This window comes from Chlorocebus sabaeus, chromosome 24 (genome assembly GCF_047675955.1).
Source record: "Chlorocebus sabaeus isolate Y175 chromosome 24, mChlSab1.0.hap1, whole genome shotgun sequence".
NCBI classification, from domain to species: domain Eukaryota; kingdom Metazoa; phylum Chordata; class Mammalia; order Primates; family Cercopithecidae; genus Chlorocebus; species Chlorocebus sabaeus.
This window is the reverse complement of record NC_132927.1, coordinates 49,229,125-49,242,304: the sequence shown is the minus strand read 5'-3', so window position 1 is coordinate 49,242,304 and position 13,180 is coordinate 49,229,125. Positions and strand designations below refer to the sequence as shown.

Sequence of the window (13,180 nt, the reverse complement as noted above, 5' to 3'; positions counted from 1 at the left end):
CCCCCATTAAATTGTAAATCTTGTTCAGGGGAGTCTCTACATTTCCTACTTTATCAGGCTGCGTGTAAGAAAATGCGTTGTTGTCTACTAATCTGAATTGCTGTGTCTTTGATACCTCAAAGAGGTTAGTGGGACTTCTGACTGATACTTCAAACTCATACTTCTTGGGTGAAAATATAGGGCTTGCTTTTCAATGATGTCAAGGCCCACCCCAGGCAAAGTATAGACTTTTGAACCAATCCCTTGTCAAATTAGTAAAGAAGGGATTTGTCAAACTTTAATTTTGGAAAAGGAGATAACTTTTTTTTTTTTTTTTTTTTTTTTTTGAGACGGAGTCTCGCTCTCTTAGCCAGGCTGGAGTGCAGTGGCTGGATCTCAGCTCACTGCAAGCTCCGCCTCCCGGGTTTATGCCATTCTCCTGCCTCAGCCTCCCAAGTAGCTGGGACTACAGGCACCCGCCACCTCGCCCGGCTAGTTTTTTGTATTTTTTAGTAGAGACGGGGTTTCACCGGGTTAGCCAGGATGGTCTCGATCTCCTGACCTCGTGATCCACCCGTCTCGGAGAAAACTTTTTCAAACTGTAATCTCTGCCAAGATGCTATGCAAAGAATTTACAAAGGAATCTATAGAACTTGATTCTGCTTATTAAATAGGCAGAGGGGAGTTAAATATTTCAAATCTATTACAAACAGTTATTCTGTTTATCTGTAAATCTAATAGCGTATGTAGTGGAACTCTTGAAATTCTGGAATGTTTATTTTATTTTATTCATTGTCTTGAGAGGAGCAAAAGGAAGCAAGAGGGCATAGCTTTGAACTGGCAATTTGGCAACTTCTCTCCCCTTGCCACCCCTCCCCCACTATCTTAGCTATTTGACCTGATTAAACAGCTTTGGAATGGTAGCCAGACTTCTGTATGCTAACGAGGCCCCTACCCTATTCTCGATTTAATGCGATTTCATCCACGCAGAGCTTCCCGGTGCCCAGTGGAAGCCTGACTTCGCAGAAGTCTCCCAATTTTGTCAGGGGCTCGCCAGTGAAGAGTTCACACTGACTTGAAGCAGACACAGACTCTTTGGACGCCTCGGGTCACATCGGATTATTCACTAGCAAATTCTTTCCACCTTCTAAGTAGTGAAAGGTGACGTCAGAATCGCGTGTGCCACTCCTCTAAAGGGACTCTGACAACACCCAGTCCAGGCTCTACAACTTCTGCCTAGGCACTTGCTTCCTAGTAGTAGAAAGTTTCCAAAGGTTGCCTGAAGTCCTCCCTACCTCTAAGCCTAAAGGTCAGAGCTCCAGGTCACACCACCGAGCAGGAATCTGAGCATTTTGGAAGTTTCTGGTGTAGGGAGCAGAACAGAAGGGGTGGTAGCGGCGGACCGCGCAGAGTAACCCCCCTGCCCTACGTAAAGAAAGCCCTGGCTGCAGGAGGGAGTGAGCCTGACATTGAGACATTCCAGGGGGAGGGTGAGTTGCTGTCCTGGAGTCGCCAGGAACAGCAGCGGCAGTTCCAAGAAGCGAGAGAGGAAGGTGGCGGAGATAAAGAGAACACTTCGGGAATAAGAATATTAAAAAGCAGCAGGACCCAGAGCATTAGCAAACGGCAAAGCACATGTAGTAATTTGTTACACGAAACGGCAGCCTTCCAACTTTTGTACTGAAACACGGGGATTTACCCTTTGGGGGATTAAAAATGTTGATACGCAAAGCCAAAAGCTAATGAATAGGATTCAGTGGCTTGCTGGCAATATTGAAATATTTCTGTCCAGGAGCGCAAACTCTGCAGTTATTTAGAAAAGTAGGGAGTTGAACCAAACTATAATATTCTCCCGTGCGTCTCCACTTTCCCCAGCCCGAAAAGGAGCTGCCAACGCGGTACTTCCCCTTTAAGACCTGCTGGCTCTCGGGCTCTACAAAAGGGAGTGACCTCTGGGCTTTGACAGCTCCCCTAATAACTACCACCGAGCAGGCCCCGCCCACCTGGCGACCAGCCGCGCCGATTGGCCGGCGGGCCGGTATCCCGCGCTCTGATTGGCCTGTCGCTTCCCCTGAGCGAACCTTTAGAACTCTGAGACAGACAATATTCTGTTACATTGTAGCAAAATGGCGACTGTCATTCACAACCCCCTGAAAGCGTAAGTAAGACTAAAAAATGTACATATTCCGCGTGGTTTCAATATGAAAAAAAAGGCGCCTTCTGCGTGGCGAGCGCTGCCAGTGCTTGCGCTTGCAGGCGCCTCCAGCCGCGGCGGGGCTTCTCTCTCCTTTCAGCTCTTACTTCTTTTTTTTTCCCCCAACGCGCAGAAATGTCAGGAGATGCAATTAACAAGAAGAAAATTGTTACATTTGTGTTCTGCTAAATTGCAGAGAGAGCGAGAGATAGGGGTTGCCGGCGGAGGAGCCCTGCGCTCGAGCGCTCTACAGCAGGGGGGTCGCGGGAGCTCGGGGACAGCGCGGTCCCTGGAGTCCCCCGCCTCGCGGGCAGGGAGCGAGGCTCCGGGGGCGGCCGGGCGGGGGGCGAGCGTCGGGCCGGGACTGCCTCGGTGCACTTGGACGAGCCCCGCACCCCCAAGCCCGCGGCTCCCGCCCCGCCGCTGGGTCTGCTGGGTCCGGCGGACGGACCGCTGAGGCTCCGGAGTTTGCAGGGCGCTCTTCGCCTTCCGATCGCTCGCGGGGAGTTTGTGCAAACCTTCCGGAGTTGGGAGCACCGCAGGGGAAGCAGCGGGTCCCGGGCGTGCTGGGTCCCAGGTGGTCGCCCCGGGCTTTCCCCGGCAGCCCCCGGATCTCGGAGGCGCTCCGGGCGACCGCGCGTGTGTCTGCTCGTGTGTTTGCAAGCAACCTGGCTGTAGTGGATTAACGACTCGGGTTAACTTGGGGTGGATTTGGAGGCAGGGAAGCTGCAGGTCTTATGAATGGTGTTCTCGCCACCTCTGGGTGAGGCGCCGAGGCAGGCGGAGAGGCGGTTTTGGGGCTCCTGGCCCGAGGGGCCAGCGTCTGCTCCCGGCCGGGTGAGGGGCAGGTGCCTCTGGCCGCCCCGGGGAGACTTTGAGCGCTTGTCCAGATCCTGGACAGAGTGGGGCGGGCCAGGCGAGCACTCGCGGGGGCCAGCCCCGGGTCCAACAGCCAATTTCTGCCTGCCTGCCTGCCTTCCTCCTCCTTTTCATCCTGGCTTCCTTCCTTCCTTCCTTCCTTCCAGTCGGTGGAACTGTTAAGCCGCCAAGTCCGCTCGCGATCGCGGAGCCAAGGGTGGCCTCGGAAAACTAGTGTCGCTCTGAAAGGGGTGCTATTGGGTGATGTCGGCAGAGGGTGGCTCCCTCCGTATTCGAGATGGGCTGGGGGTCCGCACCCCTTCGACCGGGACTTCCCCGCCCGGACGAAGCCGCAGGCAAAGCGGGGGAGAGGGAGGTGCGGGCCGGGTGGGGGGCGGTTCGTGCCGAATTCTCCCTGGTGCGTGGCCACTGTCGACCCTGCTTCTTTTAATTCAGCGCATTCTCGTCTTCACCCCTCGCCACTCCTGGAGTTGAAAACCAGGTTCGCTCCTGGAGACGATAGGGGGGTTCCTAACGCAAAGGAATGCACAGGGAGAATCGGACGTGTTTGCACCAGCTCGTCGCCCACCAGAAATAGGGAAACGGGTAGGAATGCCCCAGGTTTCAAAGATATTTATATGAAAGCTGCCGTTAAGAGGACGTTGGAAGCTGAGGCTGATCAGATAGGAGCTCCCGGCTTCAGTTCTGCCTCGGAAGCTCGGATACACTGCACTTGAACGCCACAGCGTTTCATCCAAGAAAGAAAATGTTTTATGGCAGAATAAATGGGCGTAACTTCGCCGCATCCTCGCTGCCGGTTGCTTTCGCTGCAACACCGCTGATGCTGTCTCTACCGAACCCACAACTGATTTGCAGTTTCCCCATATCCAGCCGAAATCACATAACCAGGCTGATGCCACCTGGTAAACTCAAGTTAGAGAATCTATTTCACATGTGCACCAGGTTTGTTTCCTACTGGGAAAGCCGTACCCTAGTTACCCGGGAGCCCGCTTTCGCGCGGGCGGGCGCAGTATCTCTAAGCTTCAGTGTTCCCCTGCTAGCTCCAGGGTTTTTTTGGATCACACTAGGGTGCGTGTTTGGGGAGGGAGTCTGTGTAGGGTGGGGTTAAGGGTGGGGGAAGGGACAGACGGGGGAAAGAAGGTGGCGGAATCCCGGCTGGTTAGTGGAATTAGTTCTGAATTGTACTTTGTATAATTAGAAACAGTTGCAATGTGATGTATTTGTAATTGTGCCGCCACACGCATGCACACACTAGCATACACACAACGCCTCTGCTTGCTTTTTCTAGGTGGGAGTTGAGTGGTCATTTATAATTAGCCATTCCTTTCTGCTTCCCAGACCCTTTCCCTGGAGGTAAAGGGGTGTAAACAATACCCCTGACCAGCCCAGCCTCTCACACCCTGGACAGTTTTTAACTCCTAATGCAGGAGCACACACGTTGTTATTGGGAGACGGACACCATCTGCCTTTTTTTTTTTTTTTAACAACTTGTTTAATAAAACATCTTATATATTTCATTTGTTTTTGAAAGTTGCTGATCAGGAAACAATACAAACGTGAATAAATTATGCATGGGATAAATTAGAACAAAGTGCAGCGACACATCCAGCCGAAGGGATGGTGGTGGTGCAGGGAGGAGGGGTAGCGGAGAATGGTTTGGAGAGCTATGTTTTTATCCTCATGTGTCCCTCCTGACAATGAAACAGAGCTGAATGACATTAGCATTTTCTCTGTGTGCGTTCTGAGTCTCTCTCTTCCCTCCAAAAAAAAAAAAAAAGCCTACACCACGGACGCCCCCTACAGAAAATGGTCACACAAAGGTTTCCTCAGGATGGGGTATAAAGTGGTGGTAGTTAATGTGTTGGGAAGAAACAAGCTCAGGTTTCCAGCAGCACCTATGCAGGGCTCTGCCTACACTGAGTATGGGCTATTTTTCACTGTACTAGCTTTTTCCATGTGGGACATTCAATAATTCAATTAGCTGGGGTGATTGGATGGCACAATTTTGAATCTCATTGCTTTGGGGTTTTCCTTAGGGTCCCAAGCTCCTGAAGCCACATCTCCTCTCTTAGCAATTTGGCTTTCTTCCTGCCTGTCTTTGATCTCCCCTCAACTCCCTTTCTTTTTCTTCCTTGTTGTACCCTTCACCCCCTTCCTCTCTGAAGCTGACAGCCTGGCTTCTCTCTCTGTTGTTGCCTTTAACATCTTATTACTGCCCAACAGGGTGTTAGAGGCAGAAATAGGAGCCGCCTGCACTGATCAGATCACAAAGGGGACACGGCAGGTGGCCCCCACAACCAAGCAGTCACATCTGGACAAATAGAATTCAAAAGCGCTGGTGGACATGTATGATGTGTAAATGTGTATTACAAGTTATTTAATTTAGCAGCTACATTGTCTGAGCAAAGATGTATGAGAGTTACCCTCATTTCTTACATAAACAATCAAGATAAGGTCCAGGTAGTGAAGTAAACACATGCAGGTAACATAAATATGGATTTAATAAAGGTCTGCATGTAGGTTAGTCACATTCTGGTTGATTTCTGCATACCTGGGAAACATAATGCTTTTATTATTATTATTATTTTTTGAGACAGGGTGTTGCTCTGTTGCCCAGGCTGGAGTGCAGTGGCAGGATCTTGGCTCACTGCAACCTCTGCCTCCTGGGTTCAAGTGATTCTTGTGCCTTAGCCTCCAGAATCCAGCTGGGATTACAGGCGCGCACCACTATACCTGGCTAAATTTTTGTGTTTTTTAGTGGAGACAAGGTTTCTCCATCTTGGCCAGCTGGTCTCAAACTCCTGGCCTCAAGTGATCTGCCTGCCTTGGCCTCCCAAAGTGCTGGGATTATAGGCATGAGCCACCGCATCTGGCCACATAATGCTTTTAATATAAATTTGAATCTTAATATTCTAGTTCAGATAAAAGACCTTCCCCCAAATCTGCAATCAGTACTTTAAACAACTTACTCTTGTATTATCAAAATCCTGGTTGGTGTGCATTTAACTGAGAATGTCTGCCACCTTCTGCCAGACTTGATTATATACATATATATCTATTATTATAACTGCCTGCTTAGAAAAAAATTATTAATAAATTCCATATAAACCAACAGGGCTTTACCTTAAGTAATTATTTATAAACAGACCAATAAACTATTTTGTCATGCTGATAACTGTGAACACACACATATACGTGATTGTATTGAAACTTTCTTTTGTAAGGAGTTAACCTTGCTTGGAGGTATATGTTGATGTCCCTGTTTTGTTATTAAGAACACTACTCTGGGAGAAGAAAATAAACTTACTTAGCCAAGTCAAACAGCAGGTCATGTGTGTAGATGAACCGCAAATCTAGATCTCGTTGTGCATTCTATGACCTGTATTAGTGTATTCTAATCTAAAGTGGTTTTGTGCATGTGAAAGTTAGAAGCCAGACCTCACTCTTGCTGTGGCACTCAGTTTAGATATCAGAGGGGAAGGGGTGGGGGTCACATTCCTGGTTCTAATCTCCTCTTAGCTCTTTCTGTTGGGGTTGGGGGATGTGGGTAGGTACTAAGTAGACGGCATTATTGAGGCCGGGACTTTGTGAACTTGCTGCCTTTTATGGACATTGTTTTAGCTTCTTATGAAAAAGGACCCTCAGACGTTGTAAGCCAACAGATTCCCAAGAACCTGTTCTCCATCTGCTTCTGGTTGCCACTATAAAAAAGCCCTAAATTCTCCAAACTTCATTAGCACACATTATTTTTCAGTGGGTGTATGTCTGCTTTTGATGAGACACCTATGATGGAGATTAATGTCTGCGGGAACCCAAGTGGAGGCATTGTCACAGGGTAAACCTCTGAAAATAGCCTGGCCTGCAGGCCTCCTGGGAGACATTGGAGACTGCCAGCTGAATGGGAGCTGCTCAGTCACAGAAGGTGGGTTTGAATTCAGAGAGAGCTGAGTTGGAGACCTCTCATCCTCCTTTTTTTGGAATCATGCAGGTAGCTGGAATTTGGATACATCTGAGAAAGATGATAATGTCTAAAGCTGTTTCAGAGCCATCTGTTCAGATCAATGCAAAAAACAAAATGCCATGGTCAGCATGTTTTGTTTTGAGCATGCACCAGAAAAAGAATGGAAACTGAGGCTGATGTTTTAGGTTTCTAAGGCAGCTATGCTGACAGTAGTGGTGATGGGTGATGGGTTATAAAAAGGCACCAGAATCCAAGCCTGTTTATTATCCCAACCTCTGCAAAGTAACTTTTGTGGTTTTTGAGTGTTTTGAAAGTCACTAGAAAACAGAAATGTAGCCAAATGTGGCAAACCTCTGGCCAAAAAAATCCCACAACCACTGAAATATTTTTTGCCCAGCTACGGCCCAACAGGGGTGTTTTGTAAGCTTGGTCTTAATTTTAAATAGTCTTTAAATATAAAGGTATTTAACAAGGAAAGATAGAGAGTGGCCTTGGGTAGGGGGAGGATGGAGGAGTGGGTAAAACCACTGTGTGGTCTGGAACTCTGCAAAGATTATTGTTGAACTGCAAGAGAGACTGATATTATGATCTGTTGCAAATTCCAAAGTTTTCTAATTGTTTGAGTGACTGAGGAGAGATGAGGTGTTGTAGTGTTTCTGTAATTTGTTTTTCTTATTGGTCCGGTTACTGGTGTTTCACAGTCTGTCAACCCATATGGATGAATGGAGCTAGCATCGTAAAACTGTCACTGAGGGAAGGTTTTTGAAGCCTGTGATTTGCATTAGAGTTTTAAAAGCAGTGGTTAGAAGGTGTTGGTGGAGCAGGGGGAAGAGGAACAGACTGGAGAATTTCTAGGCTGTGTGTTTGTGAATATTAGGGTGGCAGGCAGTGGCAAGGGAAGGGAGATAATCCCTGAGGAGGCTACAATTTAGGGGCAATGTGTGGAAGCAGGGAGGGGTGAGAGGATTAGGCTCAGAGCTCCTAATAATGGGGTTCAAATAGCCCACATTGAGTCCTCACCAGCCAGGCCTCAGTTCTGAGCTTGTGGAACAATGCTGGCACATGTCTAATCCTCCCTTTGCACCCTCTCCTCCCTCTCTGAATCCGGGGACTGTGATCATCTCAGGTTGCTGAGAAAAGGGTTTTTTTTTAGTTGTTGTTATTCACCTTGAAAATCTGCTGTTTGAATGATCTGCAATTGGAAGCTCCATCAGAAAGTTTTCCCATCCTCACACTTTCACCTGCTATTGATGAAACCTGTCTCAACCTTTTATCCTCTTCCTTGTTCTTTTCTTACCAGTGGCTGATTTTTTGTAGCCTTAGTGACTTCATAGTAATGGAGGAGAAAAAGCCTGGGGAGAGGAATCCTAAGCCTTGAGCTCTGCTTCCAGAGCTACAGGCAACTAACTTGTGATTGGGGAGACAGAACTTCTTTGAGCCGCATATTCCTTGTCTTTATGATGGTGATGTACTTTGATTCCCCAAATTCCTTTTAAGCCAACAACTTTCTGGCTATTATTATGGTGGATTAGGACAGAGAGGACAGTTAGGGGCCAGAGTTCTGATTTTTTCTTATTTTTAAAGTGTGGCTCTAAAGAGAACATTTAAGATTGGAGACTTCCACAGTTTCTTATTCTCTTGTTCAGTCTTGCCACATGGTGCTCCCTTCTTGGAGTTCTGACCTGGGTGGAACTTCTTGTCCCTTCTCAAGGTCGGAGGCTGAGGACCAGGTGGTGGGCCATTTAGAATGTGGGCTTTTCCTCCGGCTCTTCCCTTTCAGTGCTTTTCTTCTCACTGGCATCCCATCCAGAAGTTGATGAGAATGAGGAACCTGAAGACCAACTGGCCTATTTTGATGTGGATAAGCACTCAGTTTTTGGTTGTTAAAAGACTGCAATCACTGAGAACATCTGTATTTTGCTTCTTCTTCTTCTTCTTCTTTTTTTTTTTTTTTTTTTTTTAAGTGTTTGGAGGCAGAAGGGTAACCAATTTTCCAGCCAGTCCTCTGGTCTGGATTTTATTTGTCCATGATCTCTCTGGCCTTTTCCTCTACCATGGCACCCATCCCAATTAATCTGGAAATAAAGTGCTTATTTTATTTTAATTTGGGCAGCAGCCACAGGTACCTGGATGTTTAGTGAGCTGAAGTAAGTGGACCTGTACTGAGGTCTCACCGAGCTTCCTGTAGTGTACCTGTGTTACCACTGAGGAAATGGAGGTGCCCAGCGGTTGTGTGGAAGTAGCCCCTACCCGAGTGGGTATTAGCCAAGACTAGACTGGACTTCATGCCTCCCCTTCAGTGACATGTCTCCAGAACATCTCAGATTTCAGTGGGGACATTATGATCAGGCTTTTCTTTGGTGGAAAGCTTCCATGGCAGTTTTTTTGCAAGCGTAAAGAGGAGGGGGAAGAGGTTGCAGAACTCATCAGAGTCTGCACAGGAGCTGGTGTGTAAAATCTGAAACTTTAAAGGGAAAACAAAATGGTCACCCTGACCTCCAGCAGAGAGAGGCATTCCTTCAATTTTTCTTTATTGTGGCTAAAATATATGTAACATACAGTGTACCATTCTAGCCATTTTAAAGTGTGCAATTCAGTGGCTTTAAGTACATTTATTTTTAACCTTTAGTAGAGATGGAAGTCTTGCTATGTTGCTCAGGCTGGTCTTGAAATCCTGGCCCCAGGTGATCCTCCCACCTCATGCAGCCATCACCGCCATCAGTTTCCAGATTTCCTTTTCCTTCCTTCCTTCCTTCCTTCCTTCCTTCCTTCCTTCCTTCCTTCCTTCCTTCCTTCCTTCCTTCCTTCCTTTTTCTTTAAATGGAGTCTCATTCTGTCACCCAGACTGGAGTACAGTGATGCAATCTTGGCTCACTGCAACCTCCACCTCTCAGGTTCAAGTGATTCTCTTGTCTCAGTCTCCTGAGTAGCTGGAACTACAGGCATGCGCCATCACACCAGGCTAATTTTTGTATTTTTAGTAGACACAGGGTTTCACCATGTTGGCCAGGCTGGTCTCGAACTCCTGACCTCAGGTGATCCACCCACCTCAGCTTTCCAAAGTACTGGGATTATAGGCATGAGCCACTGCACCCAGCTGCCCAGACCCTTTTCATCATCCCAGAGAGAAACTTTGTATTCATTAAACAATACTTTTCCATCCCCTGCTTCCTACCATCCCTGGGAACCACCATTCTGCATTCCTAGCACCCCATATAAGGGGAAAAATACAATATTTGTTCTTCGGTGTCTGGCTTATTTCTTTTAGCATAATGTCTTCAGTGTTTGTTCATCCATGTTGTAGCATAGTCAGAACTTTCTTCCTTTCTATGGCCGTTGTATGGATAGACCACATTTTGTTTACCCATTTAACTGTGGATGGGCATTTGGGTTGTTTCACCTTTTGGCTGTTTGAATAATGCTGCCATGAACATTGGCATACAAGTATCTGTTTTAGTCCCCGTTTTCATTTCTTTTGGGTTTTCACTATGCCTAGGTCTCCTTCATTTTTGGACTGTAAAATCTAGGGACTAGGCCAGGCTCACGCCTGTAATCCTAGCACTTTGGGAGGCTGAGGCGGGAAGATCACTTGAGCTCAGGCATTCAAGACCAGCCTGGGCATATCGTGAGACCCAGTTGCTACAAAAAATTAAAAAAATAGCCCGATGTGGTGGTGTACACCTGTGGTCCCAGCTACTCAGGAGGCTGAGGCAGAAAGATGGCTTGAGCCCAGGAGGTTGGGGCTGCAGTGAGATATGATCGCAATACTGCACTCCAGCCTGGGTGACAGAGCAAGACCTTATCTCAAAAAAAAAAAAAAAAAAAAAAAAAAAGAAAAAAAAATTAGGGGCTACATTTCTAGATAATACAGGCATTCTCCACCTTATAAACTAAACAAACAAAAAAACCCAAACCTAGTAGTATTACAGAATTCAACCTCTCTGCCTCTCCTTCCATTGGCAGTCCATTGCTTTTCGTGATAAACACACTGGGAACTAGGAACCTAGAGACTCACTTCTCCCATCCCCAGCCACAGGGATTGCCTTTCCCTTATATCTCCCTTCCTTTGAGGGCAGGGACTCCTAGTGGGGGTTCAGGGTTTGGGTTTGGGGCAGTTCCAGGGGCTGTAGCACTAGCAGTTACCTGGTGAGGCTTGGAGTGAAGGCTCCCTAGGTGGATGGAGATGTGATATCTGACAATAGGAGGTGGGGGAAAGCACAGTGATGACAGGATAGCTTGGGGGGCAGGAGTTAGCAAGTCAGGCGTGTCCTTCCAAACAGCCAGGAGAGCTTGTGTCTCCCTTCTCCTCCCTTCCCCTTCCCTGAGCCTGGCTTCCCCTCAGCGGCCCACATGAAATAATGGATGTGGAAACATTTCAGAAGGTGGAAAGTACAAATGTGAGGTGTTACTATGAGAACTAAAAAGTGTCCTATAGCTGACCATGGCCTCCTCAGAGAGTCAATAATACTTTACTATATTAAACATTATTTTAAATATTAAAACAAAAATAAATGTTTCTGGCATTACCCATCACATCTAATCATTGTTTCTCAGGAAATGCATGGCCTACTCATCCAGGCGTGTGTAAATAGCTCTGGGATTGCAGTGGGATTTTCCTATTGTCTGGGTTTGAAATAAGTGAGAATGTGAGCTCAGGGGAAACCCTCATTTCATTTCTGGTCATCAGTCCTGATCTGAGTTCACCCACCAAACCAGAGGAAACAGAATCACGGTGGGTAGAGTGGGGTGCTCTTGTGGGAACTTGGGCCTTTGGGTCCTTGCCTGGTCTCTGGCTCCTCCTTCAACTGAGATGACTGAGGGAGAGAGAAGGAGTGGAGGCGGGGCAGGGGCTTAGATCTGCTTGTGAATAAGGAGGGTGAGCTGCTGGCATTGGAGGTCAGTGGCAAGAATGGATTCTTTTTCTTTTCTTTCCTTTTTTTTTTTTTTTGAGACAGAGTCTTGCTCTGTTGCCTAGGCTGGAGTGCAGTGGCGTGATCTTGGCTCACTGCAACCTCCGCCTCCCAGGTTTCAAGTGATTCTTGTACTTCAGCCACAGGAGTAGCTGAGATTAAAGGCACATGCCACCACACCCAGCTAATTTTTGTATTTTCAGTAGAGATTGGGTTTTACCATGTTGGCCAGACTGGTCTCGATCTCCTGACCTCAAGTGATCTGCCCACCTGGGCCTCCCAACGTGCTAGGATTACAGGTGTGAGCCACCGCACCCGGCCAGATTCTTTATAGAAAAGTAGACCGGAGAGCATTGCAGTGAGGCCAGATCTCAGAGTTACACACATGTCTTGGTTGCCAGCCTTGGAAATGGTTCAGATTCAATCTTGCTGCAAAGCTACAACTTTCTTTATTTTCTTTTCTCTTATATATTTTTTGGAGATAGGGTCTCACTCTGTCACTCAGGCTGGAGTGCAGTGGTGCAATTACAGTTCACTGTGGCCTCAAACTCCTTGACTCAAGTGATCTCCCACCTCAGCTTCCCAAGTAGCTGGGACTACAGGTGTGTACTGCCACACCTAATTTTTAAATTGTTTTTTATAGAGATGGGGGTCTCGCTGCGCTACCCAGACTGGTCTTGAACTTCTGCCCCCAGTGATCCTCTTACCTCAGCCTCCCAAAATGCTGGGATTGCAGGTGAAAACCACTGCACTTGGCTCTGCAACTTTCCTTTATAAGAGCAAAAAACATCATCCCTACTTCTGCTGTCCTCAACCAGCAACTCTCGATACATCTTTGGCTGCCAGTTGAGCACAATGAGAACTGTCGCATCCTCTTTGGAGTTCCTTCATCCCGCAATCAACACGGATTGCCTGCCTGCCCCTGAGAACTAATCAGCACAGTCACCTGCCTCCCTCCCTACATTGAGGAGCTTCCACTCCAGTAGAGACCTCTGATCTGTCTGTTTCTTCTCCTAGACCCTTGTTTTTTGGCAGGGCAAAGTAAGTGCTAGCAAACCAGGAGACTGACTGCTGCCCTCGGCTTCTCCTAGGAAAACCACTATAGGTGAGGGGGGGTGGGGAGAGGGGAGGCAACGTGGTGCTGGTGATTGGGGGAGGGCAGGGTGGATGGGGCAGTGGGAGTGGAGAGAATATATTCTCTCCTGCTAATTATTTTCCCTGAGGACTTAGCCAATGCAGAACCATCTATTATCGTGG

The 13,180-nt window shown here is 47.6% G+C and overlaps 1 protein-coding gene and 1 pseudogene across 1 annotated transcript in view; both read left to right on the top strand.

The window, feature by feature from the left end:
* The first annotated feature begins 2,105 nt into the window (after positions 1 to 2,105).
* DPF3 (double PHD fingers 3) overlaps positions 2,106 to 13,180 on the top strand; it is a 277,088-nt gene continuing 266,013 nt past the window's right edge. The window contains exon 1 of the mRNA XM_037984208.2: positions 2,106 to 2,137. Coding sequence (XP_037840136.1) covers positions 2,106 to 2,137 — 32 coding nt within the window. The remainder of the gene's footprint in view (positions 2,138 to 13,180) is intronic.
* Positions 2,173 to 2,913, top strand: LOC103229288 (uncharacterized; annotated as a pseudogene).